Raw genomic sequence first — 23,244 nt, 5'->3', positions numbered from 1 at the left:
GTCATATTAACATAGGGTCATCTGAGTGCACTGTTGTTTTGTATTTGACATTCCCAAGCAGTAGTGTTTGTAGCAAGTAATTTGTACATAAACAAGAAGGGATAGTACAAAAAAAAAATGTGTGGCGACCACTACGAAAAAGTAATGGCTGTTTGATAATTCGGCGCAGATCACAAAGTAGGACCACAAATCGTTGGGAGTTGAGACACGATGGGATGATGAGCCGGTCAAAATGTGAAGACGGTACGAGGAGAATAATAAGATTAAAGAAGACTAAGCGCAAGAGACAAAGTAAATTCAAAACAATGAAACAATGAGAATTTGCTTCTCTACAACGCAAAAAAGAAGCTAGTTACGTTCTATTACCCTTAATAATTGAGTGAGTTCAATAAACCATACCATCATACTTGATTTATCGCTTTCGTTGTTGCTTTGCTTTTGTCAAGACTTGTGTTGGAGAAAAATGAAGAACAGATTTTTCATTTAAAAACCGTTCCGTCACGTACTTTGTTGTACTGAAAGAAAGGCATTCTGTAATTCCCTGAACTTTCCGTAAGTCTAGTAGAGGAGGATACGTTTCTCAACGGCCTTCCGGCAGATTGGGCATTCGGACATGCGATCGCCGCACATTTGGCAAGTCCCGTGTCCGCAGAGGAAGATCATGTTGCGCAATCGGTCCATGCAGACGGGACACATTGTCTGCAGGAGTTCGTCAAGATAGGAGGGCCCGAGAAGAAGAAAACAGAAAATATGATGACGATGAGCTAAGAAAATTCTACATCAACGCATTTTTCTTACTTGTTCTTTGATATCCTGTAGCTGCTGCTGGAGCTTCTGGACGTCTGTATTGCTGTTATCGCGACATCCGTTATTCATCATTGGCCCCTCCTGGGGTGAAATCCCGGTAGGACGGCCAATTTCGTTACTGATCGGACTACGACAGCCGGGCGAGAGCGTGGCTGGATTATTCAAGCCACAGCAAACCACGTACGGGATAACGCGATCGATTTGTGAGCGACATTGGACGCATTTCTTCATGAGAGCGGCGCAGCCATCACAGGCGCACATGTGGCCGCATGGACGGAACAACACCGACGCCTTTTTGTCCGAGCAGACAACGCACTCTTCAATCTAAGCCATCCATCAAGAACGTACGCAAATATATTTGTGGGGAATAACAAATTCTAACTAAATTCAATTTCCGTGTAATACCTTAGTACGGGTCGTTATCGGATCCTTGCAGACGAGGCATTTTTTGACGCGGGGCGCACACGCCGAGCAGCAATTGACATGACCACAAGGTCCGAATAAAGTATCGCGCTTCATGTCCGAACACACCATACACTCATCGGCTGTGTCGGTCAGATCACAGGCCATGTCGGTCAAAGCCACAGCACCCATTTCTTGCGATAACGTGTCACCGTGTGCTCCGCATTCGCCACGCCTAAGAATCCAATCCGTCGAAACGAATCCGGTTCAAATCCCATTTTAAAAAATTAATCGAAAAGAAAAGAAAAAAGAAAATAAATATGTAGTGTAATACGTGGATTTCTCTCCGTAACATTTGGTCAATGCCCGGCATAGATTGGGATCCGGGCAAAGGTCCAGAGGAGTCAACCCTTTCTTGTTCTTGATCGTCAGGTCGGCGCCGTTGGCGGCAAGAAAACAGGCAATTGAGGCCGATGACTTTTTGTTGGCACCTTGTGTTCCGAGGCCCATCAGCAGCTGAAAAGGGTGAAAATAGCAGATGTCAGCATAAGCTACAGACATGCAGACTGGATGGATCATATAGACACAAAAATACCGAATAATTATGACCGGACGTGGCCGTTGATGTTTTTCCACTGCCATCTTGCAAATCTTGGAGCTGACGCAATTGAGAAAGTGTATGGTGACGTAAAGCTTCATGCAGCGGAGTATCGCCATCCTTGTCCGCTAAATTGAGACTGCAATTTTCTCGCACCAATAGCTTTACGACGATAATATTGAAACATAGTTGAACGTTTACCAGTTCTTGTTAATACCCAACCAAATAGAAGAAGAAGGGACCAACGAAAATCTAAAAAAAAACGTACCCGAACAATTTGAGTGTGCTGCCTTTCGACTGCTAGATGCAAGGCCGTTTGCAAATTGACGTTCTGCAAATCGAGTTGAGCTCGGCCAGCGCGGACAAGCAATTCGGCTACTTCGACGTGATTGTTGAGCGCAGCCAAATGAAGGGCAGTGTAACCATCATCTTTCTTCTCGTCTACGATCCACGGTCGCGGGAGTTTCGATAGCAAAACGCGCATAGCACTAAACCAAATCAAATTGCAAAATAATATCCACGTAGACAACAACACTTCACACTAGAAATAGTTCGGTAATTTAATACCACAAAATACAAAAACAAGTTCAAGAATTTCAGGGATTCATTAGTCAATTTCAGGCTGTTGGCTCGAGTGATATGGGCGCTAGGCGTGGCTCAAATTTGGCGGGCGAAGAGGGGAAAAAAAAAAGAGAAAATATGCCCACAGTTGTCATTGACTTCCACTGGCGCACATTCGTCAAAAGAAATGGAAACTAATGAACGGGAATGGGGCTCTTGTGGGCGGCATCGGTTATATCTAATACCGGCCGGAATACTTCACGTAGTCGGGTTCACCAGGTTTAACGGTAAAGCGTTGACGACCGAGAGCTAAAAGCGATACGAAGTAGCCCGTCAGCCGCAGATTTTTGTGAATAAAACGAAATCAAACAAAACAAGCAAAAAGACGATTTCGATAGCCAGCTGTCGTAAACAGACAGATGTGGTCTCTGATCCATGCAAATCTCCTGGTGACGATCACGACGTGATGCGTCCATCGCCTTGAATCCCAAATGCTAAGCTAGCATTTCTACACGGCGTGAAACATCGAAGCCCATCGCATTCGCTTCACAGATCCGCATCTAATGTGAATCGCGATCACGGACGCGAATCTTCTCTGTGGTTCTCAACGACTCGATTACTGTCTATTCGCAACAAATGAACGGTTGGCATTGTCTCCCAAATGAATCACATTCAATCAACGTTGGATGCTCTTTGGAAATCTTCCAAAAAGGAAAAGTCGACTCGACTACAAACAAACTTGATTATTCCATATTTCGCTGTTCAAACACATCACCCTCCAAGGCACAACAAAAACACACACACACAAAATAAAAATAAAATAAAAACAACGTAAAAACAAAAAGGGGATGAAGGATGGCATGCACACGACTACAAGACGTGGGAAAAGGATCTGCAACAGCCGGCCGAGATACGAAAGGGGTTAAAAATAAACAAGGGACTTTGGCTCGCGTTATGTGAAAAATAAAAAATATATTTAAATAACATAACTAAATTGTAATTAAAAATAAATGAGGGTAGAGAGTTTGAGAAGAGGGCTTTCAGTTGGAGAAAATAAAAGGAACCGATGGTTTGTTCTTCTTCATTTTTTTTTTATCACGTCAGTCTGAAAGGCAGAGAAGTAAAAGAATTGTTTTCGCTGCAGCTTTGGCTGACGTGCCAGGCCATTAAAAAAAAATCGTGAGAAGAAGCATGTAGACAGAGTGAAAGAAAGAGTAACAAGCGAACGAGACGCGGATGAAACCAAGATTCTTTTTTTCTTTTTCCATTCTCCTTTCCTCCTATTCCCCTACATATCGACGACGACGCTGACGGCGTCGGCAGTAAGCAGCCGAGTTTGCCGGCGTGAGCTCGAGCTAAAATTGGAATCCAAACTTCCCGTCTCCTGCTGGATTTTTTCTTTTCTGGGCATCGAGTAGCTCTGCTCCCAGTCCTCGGATCCTCTCTTCTCCGTTGCCTACACTCCATCGAGTTCTTCACGAACAACATCTGCAATATGCCCTCGACCAACGAGCCAGAACCCCCCAGCGGCGTGGAAATATTTAATGAGTGGTAGTCTGCGTGTTTGCCAGTCTCTTTCTGGCGCAGGCAAGCGCGTGCGTGCATTATCTATTTATTTATATTTACACCATGTACTACTTCTACTACTACTACTACTACTAATGGTCCGACTGTACACCAAACGGCTCTCGTGCACATACGCAGGTCGCTTTTGGGGTAAAAAAGACCAAGAGGATGCACCATAAAGACACATGTGCGCCGCCGTAGCCCTACGCACCCAACGGCTGGACACAGTGCAGGTTCATTCAGCGTGTCGGCGCCAACATTTTTGCTTGTTTGGTATAGATAATTCTTTTCATTTTGGTACATTATGCACATGGGCTTTGGGCCGGGTGAATGGGCACATAAGTTAATGATTGATAAGCGAACACAGAAGGGAAGAATCTTTTGAGTATTGTGTTTGGTTAAAAAAAAATAGACGTCGGTGTTGGGAAGAGATCTTGAACGACGGGGACGCCAAGAACCTTAAAAAGCCACCAAGCCACCAAACGTTGAACGCCTCTACCGCCACCTCCAAATAAGGCCATACAAACCCATAGCCAGAAAGGGCGTCGTCATCGCCTTCGTTTGAATTCAAACAATGACGAAAATCGAGTTACCGCCTCGAATTGGTCGAGCGGATATCTCATCAACTGAACGATTCAACGAATTAAAAATCGATTTTTAGTCTCAATCGGACCTAAAAGTAGTAGATCAATCGAAAGGATGAAAGATTTTTAGAAATCCTCGGGGAGTAAATTATGAAAAAAAAAAACGGATGGGGGGGGGGATCTTTCTCTCTTTCTTCCCCGTTAATCACGACCTCATCCATCTCACAAGACTTTCAAATAAGCATCCAAGATCGATGTCAAAGAGCGAGCCGAGTGGGATAAGCGCTGAAGGACGTCAAAGAAATAACCTACAAAGTGTGTGCAGTATATTCTTGTCCAGTTCCCCAATCCGGAGGAACAGGAAAAAACGAAACGAAAGAAAAGGGGGGACTACGAAAATGGTGGCGGCCCAGCAGGAAGAAGGGGGTTCAAGAGGACGAGACAGCGTTCTTTCATGCACACGAAAAAGTACAGGAATCGGTTTAGACCAGTTCCGCAGACTTGGAAGCTTGGAGAGCTCCGGCGCCTTGGAAAAAAAAAGAAGAAATACAGGGAGAAGAGAGTGAGAGAGAGAGAGAGAGAGAAAGCGAAAGAATACAAGAGAGTTTGAGGCGGTTGGGCCAGCTGCCAGCCACATGTGGTATGGCCATTACGACACATGACAAGATGTGGCCCTTCTTTCATTAGTCAGGAACTGCAAACAGCCCTCTCCCCTACCGTCTTTCTCTCTTGTCTTCCTATTCCGTCTTTCTTTCATCCCCACGAAGGTTCTTTTTTTATATTTTTTATTATTATTTTCTTCCTTGAGTTTGCGAGCAAGTGTAGAAGCGCTCGGTTCTCTCTGGGAGCCCACGGCCGGGCCAGGGGGGTCGTCATGACCAACGCAAGGATGGAATCATATTTTACCTCCCACTTTCCTGTGACTGTTAACTTTTAACAGTCAACAATTTCAGGCGATTGACTTTCCATCAAATCACACTTGTTCCATTCCCTTTTTAAAATTCACTTTTGGTTTTGCTCGTTTGTCTGAAAGGTTATTCAAACCCCATTTATGCTGGTTTCTCCTTTTTCCTAAGTGATCCCAAACGAATACTTCCGACCGGAAAGGTCGTTTTCCTTTATTTTTATTTCTTAATTTTTTTTTTTTCTTTCGCGTCTTACGTTTCGGGATTCTTACCAACAGAGTTAAAAAAATAAAAAATAAACGGAAGAACTTTTTGTGATATGGAACTTGGTTACGGCGAGGGAGCAAGACCATTGAATAAAGCGCATCTCAATTTAGAAGCAAAAGCAGGCCGGGAAAAAAAAAAGAGGCCAAGAATAAAAATAAAAAAATAATATGCCAGAAGGGTCGACAACTTCCTTTTAAAAGGATCCCCAAAATGATGAACATCCGATCCTGCCGGAGAAAAGGCAGTTCAATACCATCTCAGAGGCTATTACGACGCCGCAAATACAGCTGCATATACCACGACCGGGGTTTGCCAAAAGAAAAAAAAAAAAAATCCTTGCAAAACAGAACAGGAAGACCGAAAGATAAACACAAAAAAAAGGGGGGGGGGGAAGGGATAAGGTTCTCCCTGTGAATTGTGTTGACAAACGAAATGGGCAATTTGGGCGAGTTGTTTCGCGTTGGGAGTCGTGCGATACGGGAGGGCCGGAGGGTCGTCTGACACTTCACGAAGACCAACCGAGAGAGACAAGTAAAATGGCAAGGAAACGAAAGAAAGATGGACCAAAGAGGATGAAAGACAAGGGAAACGACCGAAAGTGAGATTATAAACATTGAAAAGAGGGGTCGTCGTGAAGAGGTCAACCAACGCCAAGTCAGAAACGACCTCTAACTGGTTGCGAGTTGCTGAGCTCGATCCGTTTCGATTTCCCCACTCTAGTCCCCATTGCTACGAAAAAGCGCCCGCCCGCGCATACAGACAAATCAAACAAATGAACGAGTCCAACCATTTTTTTTGTGCTGTTTTTCCGGGATAGAGGGACATGACATAAAATGGTAAATGAAACGCAAAGAGAGGCGAAGGCCACAAAACAACGTGATGATGTAACAGGATCTTTGAAATGGTCGAAACAGAAAATCAAAAACCTTCCAGTTAAGTGGCCCAAGTACAACACACATGCTGTGTTACATGCACTCGCTTTTGATTTTGATTTTGAGTGAAATGATAACGGCCCATTCTTGTTGAGCCATGCGTCATTTTTATCGGTCACTCGCTAACCATGGAACCCAACTACCATAATCAACATGACTGCCAATAGAATTACTAGCAATCAGTTAGGTCTTTCATTGGCTGAACAATTTGAATTTCATGTTTCTATTCAATCAGCGTCCATCTCTCATTAGCCTTTGTTATTGGTTACCGCTACTTCATCGTATCACTAATTCAATCACTGCCATGCTCTCCCTCAACGTCTCCAGTGGTGTTGAACACGGCACGCGGGCGGCACCGACCAAGAAATCACATGCCCAATAATAGGCATAAGTCTAGTCTACAGCGGTGTCGTCTTCTCTACTCCAAGGGGGTATTACAAAAAAAAAATAAAATAAATAAATAAAATAGAAAAAAAAAAAAAAAAACTGGAACACATCTGTATAGAAGCGTATGTATAAGTAGAAGAGCGAGAGGGATGGGTAAGAAGACGGGGAGAAAAAAAAAAGAGCATCACGGAATGCGATCTTATTTTTGGATATAAATATACCCCCAAGAAAAAGAAAAAAAAAAAGAAAAGAATATATAGGAAAAGGACTGGGGGTGCAGGGGATATAAAAATATTTCCAGGGCCATGTTGTCCGTGCATGTGTTGTATATAGTAGTTGTACTACACTACTACACCAACCAACAGGGATATAGGGTAGGGTGTCGGCTATTCCATCCGCATTTCGGATGCTCGGTAAAGGAGACAAAACAAAACAAAAAAGAGAACGCAAGAGGGTGAACGAAAAGAAAGAAATGGAGAAGTGAAGGGACCCCACTCCAATGATGGACGACTTGCGTGTGTGTGTGTGTGTGTGTGCGTCGGTGGGGGAAAGAATCTTTGAGCTCCTGTGCCATCTATAGCCATCCACGAGGACGTTCTGGTTGTTCGCGGTTGACGGGACGCGAAGGGGGACGGGGGTTCGGGACTCGTTGGAGAAGCTTCGGCGTGAGTGGTGGAAGTGCGTATGCACAGGGTGGGGGATAAAAAAAAATAGAATTTTCTATCCTGTCTTTAATGCGGCTGTGCTTTACCGTCACCTCCACCACCTTCTTCTACCTCCCCCCCACCTCGAAGAAGAGAATTCTAAAACAAAACGCGCGTTCCATCCAAGAAAAGAGTAGGGGAAAGAGAGGGGGGATGATTTAAAAAAACGAGAAAAAAAGTTTAAAAGAAAAAAAAAAAAAGCGAGTGCACAGATACACACACACACAGCCGATGAGGAGGAACCTAAATTTAGTTACCGCTTGTCCTGCCACCCCTGGGCACGGAGAACACCATGCCGGCCATGCCCGGCTCGACGGGGATAAAAGGCAGAGGCTGCCAAACGTTTCTTACCAGTGATGGTTACCTCCACTAGTGTGACCCGTAGCATGCGCGCTCACCGAGAAAAGAAAAAAAATTCGGTTCCACATTCTCAATTTAACCAAACTTGAAATCTTTCCCTGAGTCAATTTTTGGTTGGTCCGGTCAACATAAAAAAAAAACAAACAAAACAAGACAAACAAACACCATAACAGCAAAAGAAGACAACAACAACAAAAATTCGTGCGCCCGGCGGACTTTTCGACTCAGCTTGGCCGTCCCGCATTTCGTGTCCGATTGGCTGAAGTGTTGCAGAGTGCGGCGGCCGAACGAACAGGAGCAACGACGCAAGCAACTGGTTTCCCCCAAGTTCCTCATCACGACCGACCCATTACGCAAATTTCATTCAAAAGGCTAAGTTTCTTTGGAGCATTCAACAAGGAAAAAGTTTGTAGTCTGAAATCGATCGTTTGTATAGCGCACCTCATTTAACTTTGACTTCTTGCTATTTGTTATTTTCACTCTCTTGTTATTTTTCATTGCCCTATCTTGCCCACCCTAAATCCTCCAGTTTCCTCAGATGGTCACCACATTGGGTCGAAAAGTCTGTTCATGTTTAGAGTAGAAAAAGAGGGGGAGGGGGGCCGTGATATTTGAACGGTAAATGACTTGGAGCGGCCGGCCAGAAGGAACTAAGAATGTTGTACATGTGTATACTATACAACATGGGATTTCTCCTTGCACGGCTGGGAAGCGGCTGGTATCCATCACGATTCAGATGGTTCCAATTTTAGGTGCGAGCAGCCTCCTCCGCTCCCTACCCCCCCCTTTCCAAGCCTCCCTATTTCCAGACACGAAAATTTCCAGTCTCTTCCTCTCGCTCTCTTGCCAGCCCGAATTTCTATCCAAATAGAAGACGGACCAGCACGGCGAGTCAGCCAACTCATTTTATGCTTTGGCTATTGGGGGAAGGATGCGGGGGTGGAGTCAACTTGCTTCTTCCTCTCTTTCTTTATTTATTCTTCTTCTCCTACCAACTATTTCCCAGACAGGATGCGAAGAGCAACAGTTTGGATGACTAAGAACGAAAAGAGAGAAAGAAAAAAAAAACGCAGGGTGGAAATTTGAGGACCTCGGCAATGAGGAGGAGTCTCTCTGTCGATGTCTCTTTACTTAAAAAGAAAGGGGAGCAAGAGGCGGGAGAAGCTTAGAGGAAACTATTAAGAGCCTCCTCCGACTGCAAACAGAATGTCTTGATCGACTCGTCCTAGACCTGATCCTTCAAACTCTTGGCCATTCGCTTAACGCACTCGGACTCGCTCGCAAGGCTTTTCCTTTAAGCTACGCAGCTGCCCCCATCAAAGTTCAGACTTTTCAGTTTCGTTATCGAATTTTGTCTCGTGTTTCATTTCAGACTCCGGTTTTTACAGTTCATCGCACACGCACATAGACTTTTCATGTTCCAACGGCGCGCACACTGTTTCATCGCATCGTGCTCCGAACTCCTTCCTTTTCATTTAACTTTTAGTTTGTCCTTCCTTTTCTCCTTCGCAGCGTGACTGTGTGCAGACAGTGGACTGTTTCTCGAGTGCGTGTTCCGTTCGGGCAGGGCTAGACGCAAGAGAGGAGCACCAACCCCATTCGATCAAGAAAAAGCCGAGCAGCCAGACAACTGGATCATCGTCATCACGATTTTTGTTTTGTCTGTTTAAAGCGCTTTGGTGTGGGTTCCGTGCTTCCTTACTTCCCATAGTCAAATGACAAACGTATGGAATGTAAAGAAGTATGGAGCAAATGCCGGGCTATCATCGCGACGTCTGTTTCTTTCCAAATTTGTGTTCCAAATGGTTCGTGACATTTGAAAAAAAAAAATAAATTTAAATAATAATACACTTGATTTGATCGTCCTCCATTTTGGAATAGCTTTCCACGAAACATTAACGCTCACTGTCGCATGTTATTTCAGAGGAACTGACTTTTATGATGAAATTGTTATTAATTAAAATTTGACTTTGACGGGCGAGAAGGGCAACTCGTCTGCCTGATTGATTACTCAAAAGGGGAAGCGAACAAAAAGGAAGAAAAAACTTCACAAGTTCCCATAGTGTCAAAAGACGTCGAGTTTCAAGCACGCACTGGCAAACCCATCTCGAATTTCATAGAGCCAATGGCAAAACGAAGGCAAAAGCCAAAAGCAAGACATTGAAAACGAAAGAGAGAGAAAAAGGAAAAAAAAAAAAAAGAGAAACGCAATTCTTTCATTCAATAAGGCGGCGTCTGAGTTTCGGGTGTTTCAAACGATAGAAGAAAAAAAAAAGGGGGAACACAACGAAATAAAAAAGAACAGCAGCCATAACACACACAAAAAGAAGAAGAAGAAATGCAAACTCCTTGCAAAGTAAAGTACAATATTACATCAATTTTGTTAACGTTTCATTTCATGTTGAAACGATTAAAGACGATTACAGATCTGTTTTCACCCTACCCTCATGTGCTCACGAAGGATCAAACGAGTTCTCCTAACTGCCGCTAGGTGAAGAGTCGTTAGCCGCACGCAACGACAGCCTGGGCTCACGAAACCCGGCATTCCATCAACTATTTTTATTTTTTTTTTTTGCTCTCCTTTTCTCCATACAATTCCATTTCGTAATACAAATTTGTTTGCCATCGTCACGGAAAGCAAAAGAAATAACAATAATTCAAACAAACTTATTTGGTGATCGAAATGGACTTAAAGCCTAGCCAAGTTGATGCCCTACTTTCGCAGACAAGACAATTTGGTATTGGATCGAGTGTTTGAAGAAACTAGTGGTGATTGTGTACAGTGCAGAGGAAAAGAGCAGGCAAACTTATTGATTCAGTGCTCCACCCTGTCCGTTTTTCGACTACAACACAAACCCCGTGTTTCCATCCTTTCTTCTTTTTCTCTTTGCCGTTCTCGTTAGTTAGTGAGCCCCCCAACCTCTAACCAGAATTCCATGTCTCGACTTCAAGAAGACAATCCAACAAAGACAAGAAAAACAAATACACACACACACAAAACGCACAAAAATGTTCGATCAAACTATTGAGAAAAGGGCAGAATTGAAAAACCAAACGACTTGGGTTTTACGTTTCCCTTACAGACCTTCGTTTTCTTCTTCTTTTTTTTTCTTTTAGTTGTTGGTTACAGAGTTTTTCTTTTTAAAATTCCCGCTGACTTTTCACGTCACGTGCGTGAACGGACCCTGAATCCCGGATACCTCAAAGCCGGTGAAGATTAAAGGCAGAAAACGGGAGGAAGGAAAAGGCAAAACGATACGCTACGACAGTTAACTAAGGAGCTCCTCAACTCGTTGCGCAAAGGAGATGCCAATAGGCGCCTGTCCCACCGTTGATCTTCTCTTTCTCGTTCTTCACGCTATTGCCTGTGTGTCCCTTTTTTTCTTTTTTGCTACCAGTTTCCGCTTTTTTCTTGTCTCTTCCTTCCTATCACAGTGCAATAAGGGGCTGCTGCTGCTTGCACGCGAACGCAGACAAAAAGAAAAGGGGGAAACTCACACGTATGTATATATTACCAAAGCCAACCAACTGACGGGAATATCCTTGAGCCATTCTTTGAACAAGGCCGGTGAATAACAATCAAACGGATGAGAGAGGCGAAATTCGTTGGTCCGTGGGTGAAAGAGGAGCGGGGAAACACGGGAAAGCCCGACCGTTCGCCTAAACAATTCACGAGCGTCGTTGCAGAATGCATAAAACATCGACTAACAAGAGCGTCGAGAAAGACTTGCTGTCTGTTTCTTCTTCACCAGGCTGGGGAATGTCTGTCTCTTCGAGATGATTCACTTTAACGGAGTGTGTCGCTCGCAATTTGCATCTCCTTTGTGTCCCTTTTGGTTTTGAATACATTTTCATTTGCCTCTTTTTCTTTTCTTTTGGGGGTCCCAACTTTCAACCAATTGGGGAAAAAGACAGTGCAATTCTACCGCTCCCGAGATCTCGTCTTTATTACTGGCGACGTCATCGAGAGCTTCTGATTGATTCATCTCTATTTGAATATTAAGTATACACCTCGCGATTGTGCTCAAAGAAACGAAATTTCAAAAGACAGTTAAAAAGGATTTTGGCGTCAAGAAGAGGGTTTTCAAGAACAAGGCGATCGATATAAGAGTACAGCTCAATCCAAACACACAAATCCTCCAAAACCGCAATCTGTTTTTCATGTTGCAGGTGAAAATTCGTTTACTTTGAGCGCAGTTGCTTCATTTGTTTTCATCAAATTCTTTTCGACGAGCTTCGAATTCCCATTCAATTCCAATTTCTCAGAGGAAGTGAAGGAGGGCAAAATAAGAAAAAAAGCGAACAAAATAAACAAAACCGACGGAAATACACAAGATCTTTTTTTTTTTTTTCCTCTTCAAGATGACGCTCGTTGGCACTACGGACCTAAAGGCAACTCTCTTTCTCTATCCATCTCGGCGCGTCTCTGTCTCCACAGCTCCTTGCAAGGCGATGCACGCCAGATGGAAATAGAACTAGCAACGGAGCGGCATTAGCTCTGCCCTGCAGAGTTTCTAAGCGCATATTCAAAAGAAGAAGACAATAGCCTAGAAAAAAAAAAGAGGGAATTGAAACCATCTCCACCCCATCGGATGACATACGAACGTCGTGACTGGCTCGACCAGTTTCCGTCTCTTTATTGATGGCCCAACGACGCTAAAGAGGATTTGGACGGATCTCATTCAACCAGCAGTTTTCGCTCCTTCACTCTTTCTGCTATTTCGAAACGCAAACGAAAGAGGATCATATCACAGAAAAATCCTTCTACTCTCCAGTCTCTTGCCAATGCCAGATCAGATTGCCAAGAATCTTTCACTCGCAAGGTAGTGAGCATGCGCGTGTAATAACATTGGTGCAATTGGTGGGGAGTGCGGAATGTGGCATCAACAAAACACCGAGAAAATGCTGTCGGCAACCGAAAACCTCAGCGAGTGCAAAAGTTGGACTCATTAGTGGTTGCATCGCTTCTAAATAAGTAAGTTGAAAAACGATGAAACCAAGCTATTTGATGTCAAGCTGGGATAAGTTAGCATGGTAACCGATAAGTCTTGTCAATAAAAAATAAAAATAGCTGACCATCATGCACGCTGAAATACATACACTATAAATAAGCCCTTTTTAATGTGGTCTAATAAAGTAGGAAACGAAGACAAAATTGGTCGACCAACAGAGATTTACTACGACCCTATCCGGTACGGCGATAGGTACCGCAGGGATATTTGGGTTGGTAACAAGCCGCAATAAAACAAACATTTGGTCAACTTTTTGACATCGGGGGGTCCTGAAGGACGACAGTTGCAGACTTGTTTGGTGTTACGCTGTACACCATACGCAACTTTCCGCTGTGCATTGCACCATTCTACATGCAAGAGTGGATCGGTAAGCACCAAGTATGGCGCAGTCAACTTGCAGGCCTCATCATTACGAATCCATTTCCTTCAAAATAGCTTGAAGCAAAACTATCTATCCATCTGAGAAATGGTCGGCAGCCGTTCGGTACAATGCATTTCATTCGTCATCATTTTCAACGTATTACTTTTGTCAATATTTGGGTCCGACGAAAAAAGAAGAAATACGAAAGAAAAAAGATCAAAATTGAAAACGTCATTCGGTAGTAGCATCTGCCATGTATATATATATATAATATATATACATACAACGCGAATACCAAAGAAAAAAGAAAATTTCTTTTGCATTGGGCGTTGAGTGTCGGCAGTGATTTGGCTGGTCCCTGATGTCACACAAAATGTCTTCCGCTCCTGCGCCGGCCCCACACCAAACGGCCAATTGACTTCGCCAGTATTGACACACAAAGGCCTGCCGTCTGCATCCTCAAACGACGTGGATGCAAAATCGTGCGGACTGGAGTGGGACGCCTGGTCTGTGGCGATACTGTCGTAATCGAAGACGCCCAAGTCGTTCACGTAATACACGTTCTTCATTACGGGGAGGAGGGTTGCAAACGACCCGTCGTTCCATTTCAAATAAGAGCCCGAAATTTCGTCATCCAATGCGATGAGCACACAGGGGAATCGGAACATGGATGCAGATTGAATTTCGGCCAAGAGACCGAGACATTAGAAAATGGTATTGACAATAGAAAATGTCATCATAAAAAAGCAGTCCATGGTGTAATAGAAGCGGAAATAAACAGGGTCGATAGATGCCTGTTCGTTGTCTAAGATGGTGCTGGCAACTCGCGTAGCCGAGCTGCAGAAGCGCTTGTAACGAAACGGTGAGAGCATAGAATGGAAGGGAATGAAGAAGAAGAAAAAAATAAAGAAGAAGAAGGGCGAACGATAACTCGATATCAGATGGAATCGAAGCCAACACGCCAAAGGCCGGAATCTCTTTAGAGGAGGGAAGTGAAGAGAGTGTGTTACGCAGAAGCGATAGGGTACTGATCAGTGTTGAGTAGAGAAGGAAAAAAAAAAGCCGGTAGACCCCGAAATCATCGACTCACGACCGGAATGAGCATGTAAGCCCTTGGTATGGGGCTGGAACACACGCAAGCCAAAGAGAAAAATAAAAAAAAAGTTCAAGAAGAATGGAAGCAACGAAGAAAAAAAAAAGAAACAAAACAAAGATATAAACAACGTTAGAAAGTCGGATAGTTCGCCCCAAGATCGGAATTTTGTTTAACAAAGAGAGTCGATGATACTATGGGTTGAATCCTCGGCCCAAATGGAAAGCAAGGCGGCCTCAAAGGTCCGTTGCAACTTCTCGGAATACCCTCAAGCGATCAATATCCACGCAAAGAGTTCCCTGAATGAATCCAAACCAATTCAATTCCAGTCACAATCAAACTGAATGCAATTCAAAAGTCGATTGAGACGTCAGCAACGGTCTTAAAAGTACAATCAAAGTTGTTGGTAGTTGAGGGAATGGTAGACATGTAGCAAATAACGTTCCGTCCATCGACCAAACCCCGGGAATCTAATGACTTGACGAGCCCACGGGTTTCCAGTACGCCATGAACTTCTGTTCCCCTTGGCTTTTTCTTTTTAAAAATGCCCTTTCTCGATCAAATCTTTATGTTGCGTTCGTCACTTGTTTACAACTATAATACCACTACGTTTTCTCAAGGTTTATTTCCAGTTAGGTATTCTACTCTATTGGTCTGAAAATGTGTCGAGTGCGTTTCCCACTTTCACCGCACAATGAAACTTACACCATCAACGATCTTAGCGATTCTCTGCGTCCATAAGCACCTGACGTTGTTCCAGCCTGAAAAAAACGGGAAACGAAGCTAGTTCCGGAATAGTGGAATAGTTCGGTATTATACAACTGGGCAACTTGCCTGTTTCCAGCAGCAATCTTAATATACCGCCAACCCGATTTCTTGCGTGCGTCCGGGTTAGTCAGAGCTCATCACACGGACCGGCCCAATGCAAACAAATACGTCACTTGCCACATATCCCAACCTGATCGAATTTCAAAAACGATGCCCAGACATACAAACGGACAAAACATCTAGAGGGAAACTCGCAAACCCGTATGATACAATGGGTCGCAGATTCAACGACACTACGAAAATAAATCAATAAAAAGAGAGAGAGGGGAAAAAAAAAAAAAGGGCTATAAGCAAAGTCTTCGGTCTAGCGGCGCAGACCTGTTTTTAGAAAATGGATCACTTTCCTTGCTTGTCCTACTCCAATCACATTCCGTTTCGTACTCTCATCCTCTCTAGAGGAAATATGTCATCGCGTTAGATTCCCTTGTCCAGTGCAGCGTCAGATTCCCATTCTGCGGTTGGTTTCTTACATGTCAGCAACGGAGCGAGTGACAATACATACACATTATTCCAAACGAAACATGCCAACTCGACCCCGACTGTTATTACCCTCTCCAGGCAGGCAAGAAATCAAAATATGGCAAAAATTAAGATGAAAATAAATCAACGCTTATAATAAATAATGGTAGATGTACGGATCGCTCCCCCCCCTATTTTGTTCTTCTTTTTCATCTTGATTTTGGGCGTAAACTAAAATTAGTCTCCTAAGCTGTGCAGCTGCCAAGCTTCTGCAAAAGCACAACGTCCTTCTTGACGCCCTTGGAGTTGCTGCTGTTGCCGTGTACTTAATCTAAATCTAGCCCGGCAGCGGGCAGGGCCGATCTATTCTTTCCGTTTGCGACTATCTAACCACCATGAATTTTTGACATTACGCTTTTGGATATGTTATTCTGCTCATATTGACATCTTGACTGGATCGCCGGTTGTTTTTCGAAGTAGTACACGGAAAAGGCAGACTAGTAAGTTAATTCAGCGATGTGAACCAAAAAAAAAAACTACGGTACAGAAGACGTCAAGCGCATGTTTGCATGACTGGTCATATTTTGGATGGGGGCGAAGGCATTTCTTTAGGGCTAATTACGTTGATGCGACCGTGCGTAAGAGCACCAGTCGGTAAACTTGGATCAATCGAGGAAACACGCGTTACTATGCCAACTCGCCTGGACACGGTCGTCCGCGCGACGGAATGCAGTCCTTAACGAGAATGTATACAACGCTACTTTTGATATCGCATAGACATTTTCCTATGCACGACCCAGACACGTACGTTGCTATCAGTCCAGTCGAAAGATTACGGAAAGCCCAGGGATCCTCCCTCAAAACGAATAGAGGGATGGTTATCATAGACGCTACTTTCTTGAACCTATACGAAATTTCCATCTACGGAAAAAACTGAAAACTCCCCGGGTAGACTTTACATATAAAGTGATTTGAAAGAGCAAAATGCTTGGATGAACATTGTAAAAAATAAAATAATAACAAAATAAGGACGAGGACGACCCAAGTTTCCTGTGAACCTCTTGGACGGCGGGCGGCCAAAATAACAACACCGCCATATGGTTTCGAAAGTTCTGCTCCTACTGGAAAAAAGTGCTACGCCAGCAGGCAGGCAGGCTACATGGAACATCTAAACAGCATTCCCCCTCTTTTTTTTTCCTGTCAGCTCGGACAGGCGGCAAGCCCCTTATTATAAACCATACAGTGTGACGGCGTGCTGAACCATTGGTCTCCTCGTTTTTTTTTTCCTTTTTTGCGCCCCATTTTTGACGCAGACCTAACAACGCTATTTCGACTTTGTGATGGATCACGTACAGTTACTTTATTCCCTAAATTGCTTCCACCTCTTTTGCCGAAGCCTTCGTTGGTCCCCGTCGATCAATAAAAACCGAATTCATTACATTAAACAATTGAGGGAAACGCCTAACTATTTAGTCTAACAAATATCCAAAAAATCATCTCATTACTGGAACCGAAAGCTAAAGCCTAGTGTCGACTTCACGAAGGAAATACGACTGACCACCAACCACTTTCTTCATCAATATTGCAAAGGTATTGGTTATACTGGGCCAGCTGCCAAGTACCGAAAGAGATTGTGGCAATGCAAGTGGCCCAACCGAGAATGACCGAACTCGGTGAACTCTGAAAAAATCAATAGGAAAGCCACATCATACATTAAGAGTTTTGGGATCGGATATCCTTGATTGGCCATTAGGGCTGTCTATTCGATCCGGTCTACTAGTCCTACTTCTGCTGCATTCATCAGAAGTTCCCCACCAAGCAGGATCGATGTTCCTGCACGAAGAGATTCCGCCAAAGGAGGGAATGAAGATCAAGAGAACACGCTGAAAGAGAAGACGCTATACTAGTGTGACACACAAAAATTTTTTTTTCATTGTCATCTAGCACGAAATGTCTCTTCTCCTCTTTCACTCCTTGATTCCGCGAGATAAAATTTTTGAATCGCAAAGATTACGCATCGTAGACAAGATGTCAAACAGAATTTTTTTTTTTTTTTAGGAATGCAACGACGGAGTAAACGTAGGGACAATACTACTATGCAAGGCGGACCACGGTCTGAGTAATAGATGGCGCTAACAATGAGACCTAACGGCCGCTAGTGCGGCGAAGTCGACGTCCTTCTCGTGTCTCTCACGCGCTCCCCGTGTGCCTCCACCGCATTCCCCGTGCGCGGGCGCAACGTGCGACAACACCCGCCCTTCTTTTACTGGGTAGCAGAGGACGATTGTATCTAAAAAGACGCTAAACTCGATTGTCACTTGTAATTCGTCCAGCGTTGGTGGTGGCGATCGAGTTCATCTCTTTTCACCTCCGCACATTTCATCCGTCATTCCTTCCTCTCTCTCAATTTGATTTAACTTTTCCACCTACGAATAACACCAGAGATCCATTCATTAGCATTGCCGCCCCCGAGCCAACCGCATGTTTGAAAACACGAGGCTTGTTCTAAATATGGCGAGTATCAAGATACCACAGTTGCTAGCTCCTGGGCGTGACTTAGAACCTTCGGCGTCAGTGTGTTCGTTTTGTCGGTGTCGGCGACAATACCGAAACGGCGGTGGCAAATCTAATAACGATGAAGAATAGAGTGACGAATATGGAGGTATTGTACAGTAACGTAGACGTCTATCATGTCGTTAGCGACCGCTTCGCAATGAAAAATAGGGTGAACTATCGTAGGCAACTTTTTGATGACGTATGACTGATTGCGCCCGTCACTAAACTAGTGAAAATGAACGACGGATCATAAGACAAAACTTTGGTTCCAAATGTTGACCGTAACTCCTCCCTCTGCCTGTCCTTTGTCCTAAGCTTAATTATCTTACCCAACCCCCCTTTTTTTTGCTATTCGTGATTAAGCGGTTTATGATTCTGCGGCATGCCGAGCGATAAGAGAAGGAAAACGGGAAAAGTCCAGCGGTGCACAATTGGGCTTGCTCTCGTAACTGGCGTGTTCCATCACTTTATTTTAACGTATGCGTGTGTTTGTGTACTGTGAGGGTGTGTCTATGTATGCGAGTGAAGTAGAAAGGGAGGGAGCGTGGGTGTGTGATGGGGAGACGTGGGGTGGGGGGTGGGAGATGCTCATATGGATCGACCGTCTTAGTTGTGTGCGCGGCCCAACACGAAGATCGTGCGCCGTCCCGAGACTGCGGAAGCCGAAGAACCGTTCTGCCAACAGACAGTACAGTCGTAGAACTGGCCTAAGCGACGATAGTTCCAGTAGAGGAGCTATCGAGGGGGGGAGGGGGTTTAGCCGGGACGGGACCCTGCCACTACTCAGGAGACTTACGAATACGAAAATCAATACCACACAACAGCAGCTGAAACTTCTGGCTTGGGTGTTGATATTCGTAGTAGTAAGCAACCAGAGAAAACTCACGTTCTCGGTTTTAAAAAAAAAAAAAAAAAAAGGAAAACTTGCGACATCGTCTTCTAAATCAAACGGCTGAGTATCTAACAATTTGTTTTCCCTAAAAATCTGTGTATCACTTGCAAAAATCTAGTCAGTCTGCGACATTCACTGTTTACCTTTTTATGTTCTCACTGTACTCTACGCTTCGCACAAATAATCGAAAGGCCGTTTGTTATTACAGCCGCTTTAACTGCATTTCAGGATTAATATTGCGAATCCATATCAGTTCTTTTGTCATTTTTGGCATCCTTGATGGATCCTACCATACGTTGCAAATCCTTCTTCGATTGTTGGTACTGTGGCACCACTCTAAGGTGGCGTTTTCCATGACAAAGACTAACGATGAATCCTATCCTTTTAACTTTGAAAAATCCTGAAATCTTTTTTTTTTTTCTTTTCTTTTGCCATCGGTTTTCTTATTATTCGTCGCGTTTCCAGGGTGAAGGAAGTGGAGCGGCCTCAAGTGAGGAAAGGCCCAATGAGCTACAATCCTGGGGATTTCGAAAGCCAGTTGGCCGTCGACCGTCCAACCAAGTGGAACTATGGAACTCTTTCTGAAAAGATCGACCTTTTTTGTCAGTGAGTGAGTGAAAAAGAGAGCGCGTGAGTGAGCGTGTTGGCCGCTTCTAGGTGGTGCGCAAACCACAGCCAGAATCTGAAAATAGTTTCCACCCAACCAGGAACTGGCATTCAAGGAGCATACACAACACAAACTGGGTAAGGGCAATTTCGATTTGAACAGTATATCTGACAAAGATATTTTACCAGTGTTTCAACGATTTTCCAATTCGAGTGAAAATCAGCCAAAAGAAAAGAACAAGTTTTTGTTTGAAATTTTTGTTTTAAAGAGCCCTGCTTTAGCTGGCTGAATCCGGGCCAAATTGTTATTCATAGAGCAGCATTTGGTCCCCTTCAACCAGCTGTAGTTGGTATTCTGAGCAACGATCGTGTACATTTATTGGCATATTATGGTTTATGTGGTGGCGCTAGTCCTATGTCCGAACTGTTTGATGTTCTATACAGTCTGTTGCCTTCCTTTTCCAACCTACCCCAAAATGTGTGCTTCAATCCCAATCTTTGAGCTACGAACTGAAGAGCCTAGCCCACTGGCGACCCTGGGGAAATTCGCTGCTTCCCAACTTATTATTATTATTTTTTTTTTTTTCCGTCAACATTTTTTTTCAGTTGCTTCAACCATCACCAAGCCAACGAACCTTTAGGAATATTTTGAACGCGTAAAACCTGTAAATCCCGCCATGATAATACCGGATGCATACCAATAACGTATCGGCTGCAACCGGCCCGCAAACTCAACGGATGGGCCAAAAGAAAGTCAAGAAATCGATTTCTAGCCAGAAATGGATGACAGATGATGTTCGTTGCGGTTACGTACTGCATGGCCGCCAACGGGTTAGGAGAGCCTGATCAACTACTTTGGGCTGACTACGTTGTATATATTTACTTCATCTATCCTTTTTCTCTCTCTCTCTCTTAAGTTTTTCGTCTTGCCAGTCTGTGTGTACATTGCTCGCTTTGGCTGCGTGTGAGTGTGTGTGTACGTGTGTGTGAGCGCTGACTTCTATTTCCATCCGGCAGATTCCACCTCCGCCAGCCAAAAAAATCCTGGGTCAGCCCGACAATCTTAACCAATGTCAGCTAACCACCGAAAAAGGGAGCGCGCAAGAAGAAGAAACAAAAGGAGGGAAAGATCGAATAATACGAAAAATCGAAACAAGCAGCAATAAAGAAAACAATTTATACAAGAACAATAAAAAAAAAGGCGGGCGAAAAAGACCGACTGAGACGGAGAAAAAAGAAAAAGAATGAGACATACAGAACACTTTCCGAATAATCCCCTCCTCTTCCTCTCAGAGTGATGGATGGATACGAAGCACGACGGGTTGGCTCTCAATATCGACTCAACGAGCTGCTCCCGGATACCCAGACAGACACGGAAATATTCGCTTTCAATTCTTTTGCTTGTCAAACCCAAACGACCTTATCTTGACGTTTTAGTATCGATGCGTACGACACGCTTAGACGATGCAATCCAAACTGTAAAATGGGAATATATGAAAATAAAGATCTCCAACATTCACGGGGAAAAAGAAAAAAACTGTCCAGGTTTTGTAGCGTCTTATTTTGGGGAGAGTCTCTGCGCTTGACATAACAGTCTACAGATTGACGTCGCACTCAGCGCAAAATACAATAACCAGTCGACACCACCCAGGTCCCCTTTTACAGTTACAATCTTCTCCTGCATGAGCGTCTCGTAATGCTGTTAACGCTTAGCTTGTCGTTACCGGCTGGTCGATCACAACCTTTTTCGTTTTTCCTACAACTCATTTTCCCTATTGGCGAAAGAAAAGCGTATCGCCTGAGCGTTGCATAACTTTTCTGGTGTGGTTCGTATAAGAAAACGTCACTCAAAAGTTAACCTTTATTTTATTATACGGAGAAAAAAAAAGGAAAAAGATGAATTAGAAATGTTCATCCCCCCCTCCCCCTACTATTCCTCGAGAAGCTCTAACCCAATAAATAGGGAAGAAAACATAGCACTAACATTCTGGGGCTTCCCTTTCCTTTCGCATCTCGATATCGCTATTGATCGAGCGACGCGCACGCCCATGGCGGGAGTCCCGCGGCCGCCTCCACTTTCTACTGTTCCCGGTAATGCGTGAGACGTTACAAAAAAAAGGGGGGCGCCTCCAGTTGATGGGGGGAGGGTGGTGACGGTATAGTTGGTCACGACGAATAGGACAATCCAAGCGTATGCTTTACGGCTAACAGACATCAAGGCTGAACTAGCTACGATGTCATGCGGAATCCAACTGAAAATCACCTTCCATAGACGCCCTCTGCAATGGAACATGAACCATCTTTCGTCTTTAAAGGAATCGACCAACGTAGCAGACGGTCATGCTGTTCAGGTTACTTTGCTTGCAACCATGAAACGCAAAACGGCAAAAGGTTAAAACACACACACACACACACAAGGAAATGGGGGCGGGACCCGAGAAATCGTAAAAAAACGGTCGAAAACAAGACGAAAATCAACGGGCATAAGTTTCAGCTCGCGAGCGGAATCGCCGTTTATAGAGCTAAGGTAACCCGCACGGCACGGAATTGTTACTCTATTCTGTTATTCGGTAGCAAAAACAGGGTTGGCAACAACAATGAAATTGACCAATCGGTCACGCAGTTCGTGTGTAAGTGAGGCGGGGGATGTGCAATGCGGACGGACGCCAAAAACAGCAATGACGTCAACAAACACGATTTCCTTCGTTTAAAAAAAATAAAAGAGCGGACGAACTAGGTGAATTGTCAGCGATATTCAATATGCCTCACAAGGCATATTCAATCCTTTCGTGTCTGTCTGCGCGCATTAACAACCCGAATTAGTGAAAGAAAAAAAAAGGGAGGATAAAGTAGTAGCGGGGAACCGATCGTTAGCGAGGAGCTTTATGGCAGTGGTGGATAATGCATAGCAACGAAAAGAATTTTGTTTTGCTCCCACACCAATTCAATTGTCTTAAGAGCAGACACGTCAGAAACCATAACAGGAGAAATCATCGAGACGCAATTCGCTGGCGGATGGATTTTAACCCACTAATAATGATGTACACTTTATCGCTGACAAGGACCTGACGTTTTATCGATTCGTGAATCCGTCGAAGGAAATGGGCGCATAAAAAAGGCCGATGAATCGACGGGTCTAATCGCCATCGGGGCCCGATAAATCTAAGATTTATATTTTCAGTAAAGGTCACAGTACCTTGGATTTCCTCGTAGAGCCGCGTGATGTAGCGCATTGAAGCCGTTGTTGTTAGTCAGCGTGATGTCGGCATTGTGGTCGATGAGAAGCGTCAGCATGTCGTCCCGCTTCTTTGAAATGGCGTCGTGCAGCGGCGTATCTCCCTCAGAGTCCTGTCATACAAATTCA

The 23,244-nt window shown here is 44.1% G+C and overlaps 1 protein-coding gene and 2 long non-coding RNA genes across 4 annotated transcripts in view; 2 read left to right on the top strand and 1 right to left on the bottom strand.

The window, feature by feature from the left end:
* Window positions 1-22: 22 nt before the first annotated feature.
* LOC116918599 (E3 ubiquitin-protein ligase MIB1) overlaps window positions 23-23,244 on the bottom strand; it is a 35,222-nt gene continuing 12,000 nt past the window's right edge. The window contains exons 14-20 of the mRNA XM_032924333.2: window positions 23,077-23,228; window positions 2,076-2,295; window positions 1,805-1,969; window positions 1,544-1,725; window positions 1,213-1,444; window positions 799-1,131; window positions 23-699 (exon numbers count right to left, since the gene is read on the bottom strand). Of these exons, the coding sequence (XP_032780224.1) occupies window positions 559-699; window positions 799-1,131; window positions 1,213-1,444; window positions 1,544-1,725; window positions 1,805-1,969; window positions 2,076-2,295; window positions 23,077-23,228 (1,425 nt within the window). The 3' untranslated portion in view covers window positions 23-558. The remainder of the gene's footprint in view (window positions 700-798; window positions 1,132-1,212; window positions 1,445-1,543; window positions 1,726-1,804; window positions 1,970-2,075; window positions 2,296-23,076; window positions 23,229-23,244) is intronic.
* LOC116918608 lies at window positions 7,711-11,937 on the top strand. 2 transcript variants are annotated; one of them, XR_006644352.1, is made up of 3 exons: window positions 7,879-10,429; window positions 10,490-11,573; window positions 11,638-11,937. It is a non-coding gene; the product is annotated as an uncharacterized LOC116918608 (long non-coding RNA). The 2 variants fall into 2 exon arrangements; XR_004391587.2 differs by having other exon boundaries at window positions 7,711-10,429; window positions 10,490-11,937.
* Window positions 18,989-21,003, top strand: LOC123470583. Its single transcript, XR_006644353.1, has 2 exons — window positions 18,989-20,018; window positions 20,487-21,003. It is a non-coding gene; the product is annotated as an uncharacterized LOC123470583 (long non-coding RNA).

The sequence above is a fragment of the Daphnia magna genome, linkage group LG3 (genome assembly GCF_020631705.1).
Source record: "Daphnia magna isolate NIES linkage group LG3, ASM2063170v1.1, whole genome shotgun sequence".
In the NCBI taxonomy this organism is placed as follows: Eukaryota; Metazoa; Arthropoda; class Branchiopoda; order Diplostraca; family Daphniidae; genus Daphnia; species Daphnia magna.
This window is presented reverse-complemented; position numbering and strand designations above follow the sequence as displayed.